A 20325-nucleotide genomic window follows, 5' to 3' on the forward strand; every position below is an offset into this window, starting at 1 on the left:
TTATTTTATATGCACTTTACTTTTCGCACTTAGGAGTAGTTCATAACTTAGAATTATCATCCATTGATCTCTTTCGGCCAGTCCGGATTAGGTCGATGCGATTCGTTGTTCACACACATATCATCTCACAACGCTTTGACAACCGAGTCCACTTCACCTTCGTCTTCACCGTGATTTGCGAGTACCTTCACCCGATAGATCTCTCGCTTGTCACCCGGACGTTTGAGTTTACTCAAGAAGTGAACGTGATAGAAGATCCCGGTCAGGATTGACGCCTAACCGAAGTCCTTGCAACAGAGGAATCAGAACCTAACGGCCGAGAGGGTTCCTTCATCGGCCTACAATCATTTGAAAGAAGTCATATACAAGCGTAAATCAGATCTAAACCTCAGTCAGCCATTCGGCCGCGAGTTGGCACGCCCGCGCAATATCAGAAGGACGATTCAACCACAAGTCCCTCGGCCCTCATTTCGGCCGAGACGATTTTGAGGCAAACACCACCTTAACTTAGGTGTGAGGAGAAGTGAAGACATTTTTCCACTTCTTCCGAGTGCTTTTGTTTCCTGACTTTCATATTAGGTTTTGGATTGTCATCAGAACAATCCCGTACTTATTTCTTGTATTTGTTTCTCATGTGAATAAACATTCATTTCTCAAAAAAAAAAAAAAAAAAAAAAAAAAGGTTAATATAGAATCATCTTTCTTGGATGTTAGAGTCCAGGCCCAACATTCATAAAAAGGAGTCTGGGCTCAAATTATAAATGCGATCGGGCCCAAAATAAAATTATCCGAAAACTGAGTTGATCCAATCAAAAATGAGTTGTCGACCCGAACTATATATAAGCCCTCCGAATCCGCTTCGATTATAAAAAACCTAATCTCATCTCCGCGTCGCCGTATCTCTCAGAGCAAATTTTCATCGGCAGCTACAGGGCCTCCCACTCCAAAATCTACCCTATCGGTGGTAACCCAATCACGGTCAGTGACTTTTTTATTTATTTTTCTATGTAATTTTGATGCGAAAGTAATAAATCTCTCCTAGGGTTTTCGTTCATGTTGTTAGTTATTGCGTTGAGTACCTCAAGATTTATATACTGATTTGTCTGGGTTGAAGAATTAGTACGTCAATTTGCGAACCATAGGAGATAAAACTGTATTAATTCATTTTGGTCGTGAAGTAAGTTTCAGTAAATATTATTGTAAAGTTCCTGTATCTGATGAACTAGATTATATGGCTTTTTTATTTTTTTATTTTTTAAATGGGATTGTATGGCTTTTATGTTAATTTGATTTTTTTTTTTAATTTTCTTTTCTGGCTAGGTACTGTTTTACAATATCCATGGATGACCAGATTAGATCTGTATATTTGACGCTGCATTATCATTACACTAATGGCGTAGGCGGGTTATTACATGAAATACAAATCAGCAAAGATGGAAAAGTTATCACTAAATCCACAGAAGATAAGCCTGCAACCCCTGCAAGGAAGTTGTTTGATGAAACAGAAATCCCATGGGTTCCTTTCATTCGCTGCGAGAGAATTGCCTCCAAGTTATACATATATGCAGGTGAACGACTCAGAGCAGCAGAAGCTGGGGCAAAAGTAGCATATATTTTTGATCCAAAGGCATCTGGAGACTTAGTTAAATTCGATCCGCCTTATATATACGCGACATTTCCAAATATTATGGCAGCGCATGGCAGGCTTTATCATCTGGCAACTTTTTTAGCCGAAAAACCATGGATGCCCATGCCCTTTGAGCTATATGATCCCACCACCAACTCTTGGGATCCTTTAACTCCTGTACCTCATTTTGCATTCATCCCACAATCTTCACTAGCTCGCAGGGAGTTGACTGGTTATGCTGTTTGGGGCAGCTGTATTTTGCTTTCATTATGGTACCCTTCCATGAAGTTTAAACCAGCACATTTCGTACCTGTAGTTTTCAATGCAGAATTGGGAACATGGCATCAAGTCAATTTTGATCAAGAACAACGGATACAACGTTTTCCTTTCTTTGGGAAGGCTGCTGTTGTAGGGGACACTATATATGCCTTTGGTGATAAAAAGGGAAAGTTTATATCATTCTCTATTAAGAAGTCTGGTTCAGAGGAGGATGGTACTCTTATTTACTCTCTAACAACACCTTACGAGTTGAAAGGCTTGAAGATTATTCAAAGTGCAAAATATAGGGGTTACATAACAGAGTGTTGGGCTCCTTTGGGTGACTTGGAGTTCTGTTTAGTCCAGACTATGAGCTACAGGGCTAATAGGTATCAACCTCTTTTTATCACCACGTTCAAAATCATCCATAAAGAAGGGACAAATAGCCGTATTGAGACCATTCATTCTACTCTCCAGTTTCTGAGCACCAAAGGTTATGGTCAATTCTGGATGACATTTGGCTACTGTCCGTAAGTAGTTTTTCTTTTCCCGTATAATTGCAGTTCTATATGTTGGGATTATGATGTATGTCGTACGCACTTTAATACGCTTCTGTCTGTGTAATGCCTCAGAGATTATGAACCCAAAGAAGCCATGTTGACTACGACAAAGGTAGAATTATTTGTCTCTGTCTATATGAAATCATTTTGTTTTTGTAGTGCCCCTGGTTCCGAAGAATCAGTTATCCATGTACGTCTGTTTAGTCTTTTAAGTCTGAGTTATAGTATGTGATCATATAAAATTGGACTTCACAGGACATCCGAAAAGAGAGAAACAGGATAAAGGACAGCTCTCAGGAGGTTGACTCTGACATTCTGTAAGTTGTTTATTCCCTATCATATCAATTTAAGTTTTTGTATATTGGGGATCGATTATCATCTTCTTTGCAACTTTATGTGATTTCTGATTGTTTTATGATCATTGCTCCACTTCTCAGACTTTTTGAACCAAAAGAAGAGAGTTTGACAAATGAGAAGGTAGAAATACGTACATGCGTATCAATGACATCTTTCTATTTCTGTAGTGCCCTTTTATCATGCAATCAGTTGCCTGTGGCTGTTTTTATTTCTAAGTCTGAGGTTTCACAGGTTGACATCCAAAACGAGACGAGCACGGTAAAATGCAGCCCTTGCAAGGTCGAGTGCTTGAAGCTGTAAGTTGGTTCTTGTGCTTCCCTATAATCTCACTTTTTACGTGTTGGGATTAATCTATGTCTTTTACGCAGCTTTATATGATTTCTGATTGTTTGTTGTCTCAGAGATTTTGAACTCGGAGGAGAGAGTGCGACTAAGATAAAGGTTCAATACTTGTGCCTTTAAGAAGTTTTATGTTCATAGTGCTTTTCAATCCAAAGAATCGATTGGCTTTGTCGGTATTTTCTAATGACTGAATTTGGGTTTTCAGGGGGAGACAAATGAGATAATAAACAGCCCCGGCAAGGTTGACTCAAACTCACGGTTAGTTGTTCTCTATAGTTTCAATTTCTACATGTTGGGATTTGCTATGTTCTGTAGACTGGTTTAAGTGATTTCTGGTTGTATGTTTTTAGGGATTTTGAACCCAAAGAGAGTGTGATCAACAGTAAAAAAGCGAGAAGCCTTAAGAGAAAGGTTAAACGCTTAGAGAAAAAGGTGAAGCACATGTGTTTGATTTATTTGTTTCCTAGAATCAGTAGAATCTGTTTGTTTTTGAGGTATAGTTTCTGATGATAAGAATGGTTTCACAGAGAACTAAAAGAGCGTCCTACATTTTCTCCCTTGTCAAACATCAAGTATCTACATTGAAATCGTACGGAAGAGGCAGAACATATGTCCCCATTGCTTGTCTCATCATCCTTTTCATTGGTTTGCTCTATGGATTCTTTTTTCTTCCAGAAACTCGTGAAGCGCGTTTCCTTCTGGGAAAAGGATTAGGAGTTTGAAGGCAGGCCTGCTAAAGTTTAGGTTGGAGTGCTTGGGAGTTTTTGATCAGGAAGACTAATCGAAGCTAGTTTCAAGAACCTTGAAATTATTTTGCGTTCTTCAGTGTCTTATTAATTAAACTTACTCAACTGCGGAGGGTTGAGTCTATATATATACACAATTAAAGTCCCACTAAGCCATTTTAGCACATTTATGTTTTCAGTGAAGTTGCATTACTTCAGTTTCTTATTATACCAGTAATTGTTATCGCACATTTATGTTTTCTGTCTAGACTAATATTCCATATATGATCGTCCTGAATGACCCTTGACCCAAGTCATCGCACATATTCTCACCTATTTAGGGGCTGGGGTTTAGCATAATATAATAGAAAGTACAGATATAATGGCCTAATAATGCTTGATGTGACAATTTTAATATATGGAAAACTGTGTCTGGAGGGAGGTTTAGCTGAGAGATTATTGTGAGGCAGCTGGACCACGTGGCGGGGCTGACAAATTATGGGCTTAATAGTAGGGAGTATAGGGAGTACTAGGTAGAGAGCCCGCGCTTTGCCGCGGGTATGGGCCTTTTTGTTATATACATGTGTTATTGATGAAACAATAGTGATCGCATAATAAATAAACGATAATTGCTGTTTATTACACTAATTCTTTGTCAAATTCAACACTTGTAAGTGGAAATTCGTATTAACAATACGATAAAGCTCAACTTCAAAGTTGTGCTTTACGTACAATCCAAACGAAAACTGATGACTGGCTCCAGAAGTATTCGTTGCGTACCTAAACCTTTCTGCTGCAATACAAACACTGTATAAGGTATAATCCAAGAAGTTCTAGTGACTGAGAAGGCTTAAAATTTGTTAACCGCCGTCTGAGATGACATTATAGATTGTAAAAAACGGGAAAAAGTATAGGTCATAGCAGCTCAGAGAAGCTTAGTTTGTAGGAACACTTGATATGTAAAGAAAGTCAGCCTGCAACTAATTGATTTGCATAGTTAAATGAATCATGATGTTAAAGAAATGGATGCATTTAGCTTTGAAGTCAAGAGATTGAACCAATTGACAATTACTAAACTGGTATGCAATTATTTTTCTCTCTCTCTCCCAATCTTCTAGATTCTTATTTGTAGTCTAGAAAAACAAAAATAACGAATTGTTGAGAGATAGAGAGAGTACCTTGTGCCTTCCCAAAGCCAACGTTGTGATGCAGTAGAGCACATGAAAAACTGGTAGCACAAAGACAAATACATAGAAGTGGTGAATCCCATATGCAGATAAAAGGTAACTTTACATATAAATTCAGAGTTGGAGCTTTGAAAATGTTGCATAAGAAGGTCCGTAGAAAATTACCTTTTGATCTACACAATGAGTCAGACAGTTCGCATCTCTCGCTTGAAATAGTTGCCTAATGTCAGACAATGTACTCTGGTAAACCAGAAAATCTAACTGCAGCATGCATTAGTGGTGCAATAGCTTCCTTACATTCCTCAGGGCATTCCCTGCAGTGACAATAATGGAGCAAACCAACCATTATAATGAGTTAATAACTCCTCTGATAAGACGCTTCGGAATCTCTCAACCATGTCATAATTGAAAGGTATAAATCATATTTCGTTTACTGTCATCTTAGCAGCAGTTACTTTTGTTGATCAGAAGATTGGATTCTTCAAAGCTAAAATAGTGCTACAGCATCTTAAATTCTCAAGGTTGTTGAAAGACCAATCGCAAATAAATTTGTGCCTCACACATCACATCACATAAACAGATTGCGGAAACAACATTAGGAATTCAAAAAATCCAACCTGTTTTGGCTGAGATTCTGCTGCAAAACTTATCTCTTCGATTGACTGTCAAAAAAAAAAAGGTAATATATAACATCTCTGTCAACACTGAAGAAAAGATCCAATCAAAAAAAAGTGCAAAAATCCACCTTTAAACTACCTGACTGAAGGTCAGCAGCGATCAGAAAAGCCCTGAGGCTTTTGCAAGTCCCAATCCTATTTGAAATTCTCATTGAAACCTGGGAAATTGATAAATGGCAAAGGCTTCAGAAAAAAAAATATTAAAAACTAATGTGCATCAAACTAAGCAAGTAACTGAACAAATTGGTCTAGTTACCTCTTATAAACTATCAGTCGTATCGAGAATCCCGAAAATATGTCAGAGTCCTACATTTGAACTTCAATGAATAAAAAGAAACATTAATAAACGAATAATAACAATACTGTCACTTGGGAAAAAAAACAAAACGTTATAATTACATGGAATATAGAACACCTTTAAGACTCAAAGCTTAGAAAGCTGGTGTCATTACCATTTCTCAGAACCTTGAACACTTCTTTAAGAATCTTGATTTCTTAAAGACCTTCATTCCAGGCCTTCCTGCAGAAGCCAGAGGATGCTTGGGCCGGAATCGCACGCGCATACATGAATACTACCTCAGCAGTAAGATAAATTTATCTCTGCAAAATGTAAACTTCAGTACATCTTTGGCAGCTTGTATCACGAAATGGTGTCTTTAGTCCTATTTCTGGAACATGCTTTAAAAAGTATTCAGAGTTATATGTGAAAAGTTATTAAGTTAATCCATTCCAAGTATTTGCAGGATGACAGATTTTTTTTTAACATGTGTTTATCACCTATCTGACACTTTTTTAACATGTGAAAAGGGGCCTTATAATTACATTCTTTTCTGACTGCTATTGCTGTTCAAAGTTGAACAGAATGAAAAGTCAATGGTGAACAAAATATTTAGACAGTAACAATAATCAGTACCGTAGGAACATCCCCCTGATCTTTGATGCTCAAGACTTTTGTTTGTGTTAGTTGGTTACACATATCGGGAAACCGTGCATCAAAAGATAGAAGTGAAAAGCTAATCTGCAAAAATTCCAAACACATTCTATAGATACAGGCATCCCAATTCAACACAACCCATTCCGGTGGAAAACCCTAATTAATACCTTTATTAGAAAAGCATTCTGTAATGATACACCAATGAGAAATCCAAAGAGAACTCCCACAGTTGTATGGAAAATAACCAGCAGAGTCATTTGATTTTTTAGGTCCACTGTAAAACCAAAATTAACAATTAATAAGAACACCAGGAACATAGATTGACAACGCTATGAGACCCTAATCGATCAGCCAGTGAACTTTAATTTTAATGTATGAACTAATTTATATCTCATATCCACTTTCTATCATAAGAAAATATAGTTATATATCAGGCAATAATGACTATCAGTGCATCCTAAGTTACTCTTTATATGAGTGTCTAACATGAAACCATATATGTCTAAATGTACTATGCAGATCAAATTATGTGTGAGTGATTGCATTTCTATACAAACAATAGCTAATTTCTTGACAAAAACTCCAAAACAACCATACCTTGAGAATAATAATATTTAGTTCCTCATCCCTGGATTTAAAGTAAGCTAAAGCTGGGAATTCCCGATGAAAAATTAGTTTATTTGCAAGTGGAAAACTGACCTGAAGTTGGGTCGATTATTCCGCGGCGAAAAATCAAAAGGACCATATATGCTTTGTCTGAACTTTAGTTATTTGCAGAAACAACAATGAGAAAGAAGCTACGGCCCCCCGTTTCAATCGAAAACTCATAAATCTCAGTGTATAAAGTGAATTCGAATTTCTGTTTGTGATTGAAGTAATAGACCCATAACTCATCAGATGCATAATTTGAAGGAAAAAGAAGAAAGACAGTGATCGATAATACTAACCCAGTTTCTATGGAGAGAGCGGAAAAGATGATGTTGATTTAGATGGAGACTTCCCGAAGACGCTTGTAAGTCAATCTTATCCTTTATATAGTCAGAGTTGGAATGGTAGCAAACGTAAATTGGCAGAACAGAAATCAGATAAGAGTAGAATCTGATAAACATGACAGGAGACATTTCTTTTGGTACAATCTGGAAAGCTAGGTTAACTTTTTTCTCTGGACTGAAACTTGTCTAGTTTGAAATTGTCCACCCATTGTCCTAAAACTTCAAATCAAACTGATTGAAACATTGAAATTTTTTGCGATTGTTCTGAACACTTTCTTTTTTTTTTCTTTGCCTGCATTTACTTTCGTATATCTGTGTTGACTATATTTATTTACTTGTATTGACTTTTGTTTGCTTCTGCATTGACCGGGTGTATCATACAAAAATACCAAAGTAATCATTAATTTTGTCACATAATCAATTAATTGTGAATTTGTGTGTCACATAAAGTGTATCACATCTTAGTGTATAATAAACAATATGTTTGATTGGATTAACGTACAATGTAATACAAATTTTTATTTATAAATTTTGTAATGCATCTTTGTAAACTATATTCTTAGTATATTTATTTGGTATATCACTGTTATTATTTATTAAAATTTTTAATCCACTTCTTGATGTAACTCTTGAAAGTGCAACATATAATTGTCCATGAGTGAAAACAGGTTCTAGTAAATATATGCCAACTTGATTCAACGACTGACCTTGACTTTTATTAATAGTCATAGCATAACATGGTCTTACTGGAAATTGTCTTCTTTTAAATATGAATGGCCATTTATTTTCAGTTGCAGTAAAAATAATTCTAGGTATGAAACATTTTTCACCTGTATTATTTCCTGTTAATATTTTTGCTTCAATTAATCGATCAAATAAGTTTGTTATTATCAATCTTGTACCATTGCATAAGCCAGTTACTTGGTTTAGATTTCTTAACAACATGATAGGCATTCCAATCTTTAAAATTAATTCATGTGATGGTAATCCGTTGAATTCAAGTTTATTTAAAAATTCTATAGGATATAAAATATTCATATTTTCATTATTTCCAGAATTTAATAAAATACTGTCAGAACTTAAGTAAGTAATCGTATGACCTGGTAATAAATTTATAGCGTAATCGTTTATATCTCGTACTGTAGTATTTCGTGGTGTAACAATTGCTCGTTCTTTTAAATAATTAAAGTTATTGTAATGAATGTTGAAATTCGAATAAGTTGCATGAAAAATTGCTTCTATGGGATTTGTATAAATATCAATAAGTAAGTCATTTGGAATTTCAACCCAAGACGTGTCTTCATCATTTTCATAATTAATTGAATGTATACGGCCTTCTCCAATTTCTAATAACCAATTTGCAAAAGTGGTAATATTTATTCTTTCCTCATTTGTTAAATTTTTTTTTGATAATCTCATATTTTCTGTGAGATGAAATATTTTAAATGATGACCAAATGTATGAACTATTTAATGAAGCATTAATTATTTGCTCTTTAGTTCCTCCTGTAATTACAGGTAAAATTTGTCTGAAATCTCCTCCTAATAAAATAGGTTTACCGCCAAATGGTTTATGAACTTGCATATCATCTGGGTTTGATAAAATATCACGCAAAGATTTGTCTAGTGCTTCAAAACAATGTCTATTGCACATTGGAGCTTCATCCCAAATAATTAATTCTGTTTTATCAATTAATTTTGCAAGATGAGTGCCTTTTTTTATTGGACATATCGATAAATTATTAATTGTTAGAGGTATTTTAAATCGAGAATGAGCAGTTCTACCATTTGGAAGCAGTAATGAAGCAATTCCAGATGAAGCAACAGCTAAAACAATTTTTCCTTCAGACCTTAATTTATTTATTATTGTATGCCACAAAAATGTTTTACCAGTTCCTCCATAGCCATGGACAAAAAAAGTATTACATGTTTTTTTCTCAATTGCTGTAATAACTTCATCATATACAATTTTTTGACATTGATTTAATTGAGCCAATAAATTCATATGTTCACGTTTTAATTGAATGCAATCATAATCTAATTCTTCTCTCAACAGTCTATTATCTAAATTAAATATTTTGCTTGCATCAGGCATTGGTAATTGATGGTCTTTTAATGAAGATGATGATTTATTAAATATTTGCTCCAATTCAAATAATAGTTTATTTCTCAGTTCTGAATCAGGTAAAATTAGATTTGGATTTCCAAGTTCAATTCTTGCTTTATGCAAAATATCATCACACATATTTAACCAATATGATTCTAGTAACATTTTAGGATTTGCAACATCACAAAACAAAATAATTGTAACAAATAGTTGACGAATTTCAGAAGCTGTTGCAGCGTGTAAAGAATTTTCTAACGCTTCAATCCACTCTTTGTCATCATCTAATAAACCCAAGATTCGGCAAGCTTCTTGGTAAGAAGAGTATGTAATACCGTTAATTGTTTTTATTGAATCAAAATTGTGACAACCTTTTTGAATATTTAATAACATTCTCATAAAATATAATTCGCCTAATGAAGGAGGTACATGCGCTATTCGACCAATAGTTTCATATCTTTTCCTTGGTGTCCAACAATTTGTATGACTATTCCATACGAAATGAGATGGAAATTCTGTATAGGTTAATTCAGATGCTCCTGGATAAGTTGCATTCGCTTTAAACCATCCGGTAAGCATAGTATCTTCCGCACTTTTATGTTTTATTATTGATTCGATAGATTGGCATTCATGAAAAATAATATTTTGTTCTAAAGGCAAATGAATGTGTAGATGTTGAACAGCAGGATGTCGAGAGTGAATTGGATATTCAAACAATCTCCATACAGATTCATGAGGAGTTAAATAACGACAATTGAGATATGTTGCAATTTCATCATTTAAATTTTCGTGGAATAAAATTCGAGCTCTATCTGGACCTTTATTAATATATTTAAATAAATATTTAATTAACATAGATTGAGAGCATGATTCAACATTGATGTGAGCATTATATCTTAATAATAATTCTGAATTATAAGGCACGACAAAATTATTTCCAATATGTACACCATTTTTTTCTACAAATTTTGTATGATCGTTGCGACGTCTATATATTGAAGGTGTATTTGTTTCAAATATAGTATTTGTATTGTATGGTTTTGGAAAAAATTTTGAACACTTTCCATCCTTCATGCAAGGAGATTTTGAATTTAGTTGTCCGCAAGGTCCATGAATCATAAATTGACTAACAATTTCAAAAAGTTCCGAATTAACAGTTTTGTCTGGTAGTTCTGCTGAAATAATAGAATCAATATCAACTGCTGTATAACATTTGTAATTTTTTTTCAGCCAAAATAACATATGAGCATGAGGAAGTCCTCTTTTTTGAAACTCTATTGTATGAACATCTGCTTCGATTTCTCCAAAAGGTTTTCCAGATTTAATATAAGTAATCATATCTTGTAATTTAATTTTAAAAATTCTTGAAATTATATCAGGTCTATCTTCAACTTTATACATAGGTTTATTTGCAAAATATCTTCGTATTTCTAGCCATTTAACGTTGCACGTAAAAGTTATAAATAAATCAGGATTACCATATTTTCGACAAATTGCCATAGCATCTTGATAATTATTAATCATATCTCTAGGACTTCCAGTATGAGAACTTGGCAAAATAATTTTTTGTCCTAAATTGTGAGCTTTATTAATTCCAGCTAAATTTGCAGCATAAATATCTTTATAAATTTCACTACGAATTTTTTTTTGATTTTTTCTGATCCAATTTAAACGGTCTTCCTCAACAGTTGCATAAGAATCAACTAAAAATTGTTGAAATAGTCGTCCACCTTTTAATAAAGTATTTACTTCATAGTTTCTGTCTTGGATTTGATACGCAATATAAGCTCGCATTGATATTCTTTCTCTCTTTTTTTGATGATTTCCTGCAATTGGCTGCATTAGCAAATCTGGTTTATATCCATCTTCACCATATGGAAAAAGTATTGGATATTGTAATGACATATACTTTGGATGGATTCTGGAAATACGTTGTAAACATCCATTGTTTGATTGAATAATTAAATCTTTATCTGAATTATTCTCTCCAATGTCACCAACAATCAAACCACCAATTTCATCAGTTGTCGGTATTTCATATTGTTTACTATCAGTAGGTTGACGATTAAGCAGAGTCATATTTAATGAAGGTAAAGAATGATTTTCAAATTTATCTCTCATTGTTCGAAATTCTCTTACTAATTCGTTAATTTCATCAAACATTTTAATAAGTCCTTGAACAATATTTGATTTAATATTTTCATTAGCATGAGTAGAATCAATTGCATTAATACGATTTGAAACTTCATTTTTTGTATCATATACATATAACTGTGCATATTTAGGACATTCACCATCAGAAGGTAATATAGAACCCATTAAATGATGCACTTGACCACTAATTTTAAATACATAAGGACCTGATCCAGTATTTATTTTGTAATCAATTGTTGCTCCCATTGATGTGAAAGAAAACATCGAATTATAAACTCTGATATTATCTTTGAAAAGTCTACTTTCTGAACCATTATTTGGATCCAATAATGTTCTCAGTAAATCAGGAGTCGGTCTCGGTTGTGGAAGTTTGATCCGTCCTTTTTGACAACAATTTGTGTAGATTGGTGATTTACTTGTAGATGTCTGTTTGATAGCTTCTTCAAACCAAAAACACGCACCACAATAATCACACGTGCAAATATTGTCGCCTGAATCTTTATATCGAACAGTTGATCCTGTCAACAAAATTCTTCTTTTTGTTAAATAATATACATAATTATTTAAAAAAATTTAATAGTAGCACAGAAAATATCAAAGGAATAACCTTGTTTAGTTCTTTGATAGAATGCCTGACCATATGAATGTGAGCGTTCACCTGTACACAATTTGAAAGAAATCAGCTATGTTATTTCTTAAAAGAGTAGTTATGTATTGACTATGTAAAAATAATTATACCCCTGGGCTCAGCAATTTCCCGTTTGTCATTGTTTTCAAATACAGTGACATTTTCATTGCTGGTTTGTCCAACTTGATTCTCTTCTACCATTATTGAGTGAGAGACTGTAAACACAATATAAATAATGTTAATTACTTTGAATATTCATTCAAACCAACGTGCCAAGATTGATGAAATATACTAACCTTGTTTCCACCTTTTTGACCTTCTTGATTTAATCTGATGATCCATTCCTTCATGAAAAAAAAGCAGCAGAACTTTGAATATGAGAGATTTTACATAATAATAAAAGGTAAACAAAATTAAGAGTCTTACTTCCTCATAATGCATGTAATTTTACAATAAGAAGAAAATTAAAATTCGTTTTGAGAAAACAGATGAATCAAGAATATAAAATCCATATACTTTGATTCAATGAAAGCAGGATCTGAACAGAACATTTTCAAAATTTCATCTTCACAGTATCAAAATGTACCTCTCATTTCTTCAATTTCTGCAAGTTGAGTAGCATTACTGCTTGCTAAATGCCGTGACACCCCTACATATAAGAATTTAAAGTAAGAAATAACCATCATATTTACATTTTTGAAGGCTTTGAATATTATATAAATCACTATACCTACCGATTATACTTGTACTATCTGCAGTTGAACTTCCATGAGCAAACAAAGTTTGGTCGAGAATGACAGTTGGATTGAATTGATTCCTTCTAATTCGTTTATCACGATGTTCCAATATGTTCAGATTTTTATTGCTGGTTTGTGCACTATGACCTCCTTCTACCATTATCGGTTGACATACTATAAACAAAATTTCAAGAATATTACTCACTTTCAATCTGCAAAGGCAAACCAAATCTTCCTAAAAGCACTTATCTAGACCAACATGCTAAACCTGATAATAAATGCTCACCTTGCTTCCACCTCCTTGATTTGATCTGATGTTCTTCTTGATGATCATTATTTTCTACACAATTAGCTTGCAAAGATCTTTTTACTTTTCTTTTCGGAATATCTGATGCCATGACTGTATTTCAAATGCAGCATTTATCAGTTATACATGTAAAATTGGAACTTAAAATAAGATCAAAGAAAACAAATCAAAAGTAACTTAAAATTTTTAACTATACACATAAAACATACATCAGAAACAGCATTAGACAAAGCAGATAAAGAGAAAAAAACTTAAAAATCAAAATTCTAATCTAGCTGACTCGATCATTAAACATAGAAAAAAAATAATGAAACTCCAAATCAATACTGTACAGACAAAGTACAAATACCTACACATTAAAAACTTTGTTATCCACAAATACACAAATTTAGGTTATAACTTTTACTCTAATAAAAATATAGATGATCTAGACTTTTTCAAAATTTATACCTGAATCCAAAACAGTCGAAGAATCTAACTGCAAACTGTTCGCAAAATCTGCAAAATCAAACAACAGTAACAAAGAATCTGATGTTACCATAGTTATACATGCTATAAACTAAAGACACAAATACTCTTAATGGAAGTTTATAGTTTATACCTGAATGACAATACAAAACACAGATAACACTGAGCAGAAAACAAAACACAGATAAACTGAGAAATTATCCTGATAGTATTGACCTGCAACAATTAAGAGCATCATTAAGGCCAAGTAGTTTGTGTATCAAATAAACCACTATACTATCAAGAGTTGCCTAACATGTATTCTCTTTCATTTTGAAATAAAGTAAAAATAAAAAAAAATAAAACAAATGTCATTGGTATAACAAAATAGGGGCCTCATAATAGTAAGATGATCGTCTTCTACTGCAAAATAATATCGTCATTAATTCATATACACATTATCCCACATGGTAAAGCAGAAGAAAACGCAGCAGAGAAGTAAGTTTGCTTATATTCCCAATCCCTCAAATATCTGGTGATATCTAACTTTTTATGTGTATATAAATAAAAGGGCAGAGAATACCATAGCATAAACTCATCAAGTCAGCAAGTCAAGAACACAAATCTAATATAATTGAAACTAACACTGATAAAATGCAAATCCTAATCAAATTAAAAGGTAATCCTAACCAACTAAACCCTTTTTGGTTTTGATTGTTGACTAATGTAGCCTAATATTGTTTACTGTGTAGAGGGACTCTGTTCTCTGTCAGCTGAAGAAAAAGATGAGAGTACTAATATTGGAGCCTGTGATGAAGGCGAACCTGGCACTAACAACGCACCTGATTTTCAGAATGTCATGGCAGTTTTTGGTAGGCAAAGTATTCCAGAGGTGAAAGTGTTGAGCATGAGTCTTAATTCAGAAATGTGTTATTACTTCAAACAGAAGTAACAGAATAAAGAATGATTAAGAAATAGAAATAAGCGGCATTATAGCCTAGAGAATTGAATAGAGTCACATGACAGAAGCAAGATAGATTTTTTTTTTTTTTTAAACTGATGAAGAAAGGAAAAATAGCCCAAAATATGAAGAGTCAAATCAATACCAATCAATACATCAATAAATCAACCAAATTCAATAAATCAATACCAACCAATCTGATTGAACATGACAAAGTATATACGTGAAATCAAGGCGAGCCACCATCCAATGGAAATTTTCAAATTACCAAACATCAGAAACAAACTGTGAAACCTTTCCAATCAATCACCGAACTCCCAAATCCAAAGACAATCAAAAGCCGTAAAACGTAAAAACCCATAACAATTCAAGACCAACAACGACTAAAAACCCAGCTAACAAAAAACAAAAGCAGAAGAAAATGGCTAAACCTGCGATCCTCACTGTCGCGAAACCCACCAAAACCAGAAATCAGAACACCACAGTCCTTCTACTGCATAAAACACAAAGGTTAATCTAACCAAAAACCAAAGGAAAATTTCCACATGCCTTAATCAAACCAATATTTCAATCGATCATCATATGTAGGCAATCATACACAACCAAAACTAACTGAAATCAAACACACACCTGTTCTTGTGTTGAAAACCTTTTCCCAAACTCGATCACCAAAACAAACCCAAACCCTCCTCCGAAAAATCACCAAAATCCTGCAAATCTCCTCCTCTTGTTCCTACCCCAGCAATCTACGATTGATCCCTGAGCTCGATCTTCTCGGTCTATCTGATAGCTGTGTTGATGACTACACTCAAATAGATGCTTCCCGAACACAACAGAAAACTCGGGTTGAATCTCTGTTTTAGGCCACCGATCTCACCCTCTCTCTCTTCGTGGCAACGGAAAAACAGGACAGATGGCCAGAAAGATACAGCGCAACACTGGGGGGCAATCGAGAAAAACTCTAAACAGGCAGGGGCAAATCCGTCACAACACTGTTCATACGGGAATCACTGTTCATAAGGGCGTAGGCGCTTTAGTATATTTAGAATTTTGGTATTTTACTTATAAAAAGCAGGGACTTTTTTGTTCTTGATTAGTCAGCCGCACCGTGTGCCCCTAACAGACTAAAATTGTATACATACCAGTGGATAATTTTTATTGTTAAATTGTTTTATTGATCACGCTATCAGGAGCGGATCCAGGATTCAATTGTTGTCTAGGCTAATTAGAAGTGCATAATTTTTTTTTTTTTTTGAGGTTTGGAACCCAGTGGGAGGCTCATCCTCACGCCTTTATTATTTTCAATCAAAACATACAACAGAGAGGACATAAAACCAAATCCCGTAAATTAAAAACTACAAGCATACATTTGTTGTAAAACAACAATAAATTAACTAAATTGTACCCTCCGAGGCCCACTCACTTCAAACTCAGCAATCACAGAATCATTATCAATGCTATCGGCAAATTCTTTTTCGATGTAGAGAACCATCAAATCATCAAAAAACTCATCTTCCATCTTATTTCGAAGTTTGTTTTCTATGATGGTCATAGATCAAAAAACTCATCTTCCATCTCCAATCTGCAACACAAAATGCACATCTATAAATAAATAAATAAATCACAACATAATCAGAAGCCAAAGAAAGCATCAAGAAATCCCAAAGCCCAACAAAATATAAATGAAGACTAACAGGAACTGGCCAGGAGCTCATATTATGTCACAAACCACAAAACTAAGCATGCACAGGTTGTTAATATTACAGGGCATATTTTGTTATGACACTTGGGCCCTGGCACTAACTTTGACATTTTCTACTAATGGAAGTCAGAAAATTTGAATGCAAAAACATTTGACAAAATAAAATAAAATGAAATCAGCCACTACACTAAATTAAACTTTAACAAGATCTCAGGAGCTTACTGTAAGGGCAAGAAGTTGAACTTTTGAATTCCTACTTCCAAGGCGCTTCTTTATACCTTTAACAACATCCTTTGCTTGCCTGATATATAAACAATCAAAGGAGAACTTTAAATCAGGTATTCTAATACAATAAATTCAATCTTAAGAATACCAGATACATCCAGTTAACCTCTAACAAGAATTAAAGACAGAGGTTACCAGAAAAGGCATTCTCATAACAAATCAGAGTTAAATAAAACCTATAACACCTCAATTCGGTGACACCTGGGATACAGAGTTACAGACCTTTGAAATTGGGCTTGATTAAGAGTTGGTTTTCTACTGGATATTCTCTCTCCTTCTAAGAGATCGTGATGGGGATGACCGAGTCACCGAGACCGACCAATCGACTATGATCAAGATTCAAGAAATCAAGAGCCTCAGTTCGGCAGTTCCTCACTCCTTAGCGGCTCAGCTAAGTAGCTAACATGGAATCTCTGTCTCTCTGTGTCTCTCCGCCACTGGTAGCACCGTAGCAAACAGAATCGGCGACGGCGAGACTCTCGATCTGGGCCGACTGGGCGAGACTGCGAGAGGAGATCTGGGAATCTGGGAAAAACAGAGCTGGAAGAAACTCTCGATCTACTGGATATTCTATCTCCTTCTGTGAGTCAATGAGTGTCTGTGTGAGGCACTGAGGCTGCGAGCGGTGAGGAGCTGCTGTGATGTATAATTTTTTTTTTTCTTTGGGCTGGGTATGGGCTGATATATGTATATACCTAAGGGTTTTTAGCCCAAAATCTTGTCTAGGCTCAAGCCCATAGAGCCTTCCATGTCGGTCCGCCCCTGCATGCTATAGAAGATTTCGCATGAAGAACAAAGAAATGATGTCAACCAAAGTGCACAACCTAGTATGAAAAAGCTCATCTATTTGCAATCCTCCTTAATTGATTTCGACTTTTGTCCAAAGCCTTTACTACTTATGAAATAGGTTCACAAAACTATTAGGTGAATTATTTATCTAAATCTAGCACCAATTACATGCATATATCCTAAGTTGGCCACCAAAGAACACATACATATAAAAATTTTCTGTGATCCAAAATCAATCAAGCAATCTCACATAAGCAACATAGAAATCAACATATAAAAATCACAATTTTATTTCAAAACATATAAACGGACTTTAAACTTTGCCCTTAACGTCATGTTAACTAGAATTCATAACTCTACGAATCAAACAAAGGAAAACAAAAGAAAGTATGAAATACACCGTGAAAGATGGATGACAAGCCTTGAGACGAAGAACTTGAAGATCCTTGAAAGCAAGCAATCTTCTAGGGACGACACAAGGGTGGATGGTGGCTAGGATCTTGATGTATTGCATGACTTCTTCTCCTCCTTGGTTGAGACGCAGAGCTTCTGAAGACTAAAGAATGGAGAGAATTTTTCTGATGTTTATTTTCTAAGGGAGAGAGGTATGTTTAGAATTGTGTGTTTATGTTCTTTGGTGGCCAACTTATGATATATGCATGTAATTGGAGCTAGCTTTAAGTAGTGAAGGCTTTGGACAAAAGTCGAAATCAATTAAGGAGGATTGCAAATAGATGAGCTTTTTCATACTAGGTTGTGCACTTTGGTTGACATCATTTCTTTGTTCTTCATGCGTTGAATGTGTTCTTCATTAGCTAGCTTTCTAGACTATGATTGCATGTTCAATAGGTTTAATTTAGGTGCTTTCACTTAGATTAAATATTGAAGAAAAGTTAAAAAGTATTTGCAATTTAAATTGGATTCTCAAACAAAAAATATCAAAACTGAAAAATTAATTTTGTATTGAAAATTTGAATTTTTTTTTGGGTAGTGCTACAAACCCCAAAAAATATTACAAAATTTCAATACCAAATGAGGTGGCATATGCCATGTCATCGACATTTATTTTGAAAATCGGTGAGGTGGATTTTTATATTTTGTTATTTATGTTCTTTAGATTTTTTCCATAGACATCCTCTGCTTTGATGCTGCAAATCTTATGTTGCTTCCCCATATTACAATCCATTGCCTCGAACTCATGGCTTGTGCTTCGCAATGATCAAGAAGAGCAAAGTCCTATATCATGAGGCGCGTTACCATGCTCATCTACTTGTATGATTACAATGATTTATGAAAGAGATTAGGATCCAATTACAGAGAGAAATCTCAATTTCCCCTCTCTGTCTAAAGATCCTTGCTTTAGTTCTATAATACCTTTTTGGTTTCTGGGTTCTGCTCAGGAAATGGGTTCAGCTCTTAACTCTTTTCTTGAGGAAGTTTTATACTATACATATTTTCCCCCCTTCTTTTGGGGGTTTTGGATTCTGAATCAAAGACATTAGTACTTGATGTCAGTTGCTTTGTAAATGAAACTCAAGGAAAGTATATATGGATCCTGTTCTTTCCTGGTGTTCTTTCTATTGGGGGGATTGAGTTCAAGGACATTGAAAACCAAATTCATAAAAAGATTCAGATCATTATGCTTTTTCATAAAGATAGTTTTGGTGAGGCATATGTTTGTTTGATTTACACCTCTAAGGTTCCACAATCTATGCAATAGGAAGTTATGAAAAACTCGTTGACAGCTTGATTCAATGATGCAAAAATGATAAGAAATTTTATTATATAAGTTTTTGATCGAGTATTGGAGAATGAAAAGTGTATCATTCATTGAAAAAATAAAAGAAGGGATCTGATATTAAAGTGCAGCTACAAAACCTAACCAATAAAAGACGGCGAAGTTATTTTCCTTTCAAAAAAAAAAAATCACGATGGACCAAAGAAAAGAATAAAGAATGATTAGGGGATTGCGAAAGAGAAAGAGGAAGAAGTTAAAGATGTTGCATTTAATGACCTAGATTTGTAACAAAAAATTTCAAATGGAGAGAGAGAGAGAGAAGGGTTTTTTTTTTCTGACAAAGGAGAGAGAAGGGTTGAGAACTTGAGATTGAAATCTTTCATGACAGTAATCTGGGGTGGAGGAGATTCTCAGAAAAAGGGTGAAGGAATTATATTTTAATATTTAATTTAGACTAATGTAATATTAATTATAAAATAAAAATAGATAAATTTCACTTCATTAATATCTTTTCAAAGCCAAACACTGACATGGCGGCTGCCACATCATTTGGGATCCAAATTTTGTATATAAATTTGGGATCTCAAGCATTTTTTTTTTTTTTTCGAAAATTAAAATTTAGTGAAAATTGCAAGTGGTCTAGATTCTACACTATGAAATAGTGTTATTATTATTATTATTATTTTTTTATTACAAAAAGTTTGAAGAGAGAGATTAGCCTACAGATCTCAATTTTGAAGAACAGCTGGCAACGGAGATCAAAGTTGGATTGGTGCTCTGCTCAACTACAAATACGCTCGTACTAACTGAACCAA

General features: G+C 34.2%; 2 protein-coding genes and 1 long non-coding RNA gene across 18 annotated transcripts; 1 reads left to right on the top strand and 2 right to left on the bottom strand.

Moving 5' to 3' along the window:
• The first annotated feature begins 852 nt into the window (after positions 1 to 852).
• On the top strand, positions 853 to 4098 carry LOC133717452 (uncharacterized). Its single transcript, XM_062144170.1, has 10 exons — positions 853 to 978; positions 1321 to 2415; positions 2518 to 2557; positions 2701 to 2762; positions 2883 to 2922; positions 3034 to 3098; positions 3204 to 3243; positions 3350 to 3402; positions 3495 to 3576; positions 3672 to 4098. The coding sequence occupies exons 2-10, from the start codon at positions 1340 to 1342 to the stop codon at positions 3864 to 3866; spliced, it is 1653 nt and encodes a 550-aa protein (XP_062000154.1). The 5' UTR covers positions 853 to 978; positions 1321 to 1339; the 3' UTR covers positions 3867 to 4098.
• Positions 4099 to 4473: 375 nt separating this feature from the next.
• LOC133717461 (uncharacterized) lies at positions 4474 to 16042 on the bottom strand. 16 transcript variants are annotated; one of them, XM_062144231.1, is made up of 20 exons: positions 15627 to 16042; positions 15428 to 15489; positions 14190 to 14272; positions 14039 to 14086; positions 13568 to 13681; positions 13279 to 13455; positions 13131 to 13193; positions 12841 to 12888; positions 12655 to 12759; positions 12524 to 12574; positions 7367 to 12434; positions 6835 to 6941; positions 6647 to 6751; positions 6186 to 6253; positions 5990 to 6050; positions 5813 to 5891; positions 5674 to 5718; positions 5222 to 5370; positions 5048 to 5097; positions 4474 to 4662 (listed from the first exon to the last, which is right to left on the bottom strand). In XM_062144231.1, exons 5-11 carry the CDS (start codon positions 13677 to 13679, stop codon positions 8182 to 8184), a joined length of 4809 nt encoding a protein of 1602 aa, XP_062000215.1. In that variant the 5' UTR covers positions 13680 to 13681; positions 14039 to 14086; positions 14190 to 14272; positions 15428 to 15489; positions 15627 to 16042; the 3' UTR covers positions 4474 to 4662; positions 5048 to 5097; positions 5222 to 5370; positions 5674 to 5718; positions 5813 to 5891; positions 5990 to 6050; positions 6186 to 6253; positions 6647 to 6751; positions 6835 to 6941; positions 7367 to 8181. The 16 variants fall into 16 exon arrangements, with proteins under 16 accessions (XP_062000215.1, XP_062000186.1, XP_062000174.1 ...); XM_062144202.1 differs by having other exon boundaries at positions 6186 to 6333; XM_062144190.1 differs by having other exon boundaries at positions 6186 to 6941; positions 7367 to 7526; positions 7615 to 12434.
• A 217-nt stretch (positions 16043 to 16259) lies between these two features.
• LOC133725322 (uncharacterized) lies at positions 16260 to 17526 on the bottom strand. The gene is made up of 3 exons (XR_009854367.1): positions 17206 to 17526; positions 16921 to 16999; positions 16260 to 16578 (listed from the first exon to the last, which is right to left on the bottom strand). It is a non-coding gene; the product is annotated as an uncharacterized LOC133725322 (long non-coding RNA).
• Between the last annotated feature and the right edge of the window lie 2799 nt (positions 17527 to 20325).

This window comes from Rosa rugosa, chromosome 1 (assembly GCF_958449725.1).
Source record: "Rosa rugosa chromosome 1, drRosRugo1.1, whole genome shotgun sequence".
NCBI lineage: Eukaryota > Viridiplantae > Streptophyta > Magnoliopsida > Rosales > Rosaceae > Rosa > Rosa rugosa.

Excerpts from the sequence above, each read along its gene's own strand:
- LOC133717452 (XM_062144170.1), top strand. The coding sequence starts at position 1,340 with ATGGATGACCAGATTAGATCTGTATATTTGACGCTGCATTATCATTAC. Across the intron at positions 2,558-2,700 it reads CCATGTTGACTACGACAAAG|GACATCCGAAAAGAGAGAAA; the intron begins GTAGAATTATTT and ends TGGACTTCACAG. Across the intron at positions 3,403-3,494 it reads AAGGTTGACTCAAACTCACG|GGATTTTGAACCCAAAGAGA; the intron begins GTTAGTTGTTCT and ends GTATGTTTTTAG.
- LOC133717461 (XM_062144259.1), bottom strand. The coding sequence starts at position 13,679 with ATGGCATCAGATATTCCGAAAAGAAAAGTAAAAAGATCTTTGCAAGCT. Across the intron at positions 12,889-13,130 it reads AGAAATTGAAGAAATGAGAG|GAATGGATCATCAGATTAAA; the intron begins GTACATTTTGAT and ends TTTTTCATGAAG. Across the intron at positions 12,760-12,840 it reads GTCAAAAAGGTGGAAACAAG|TCTCTCACTCAATAATGGTA; the intron begins GTTAGTATATTT and ends TTGTGTTTACAG.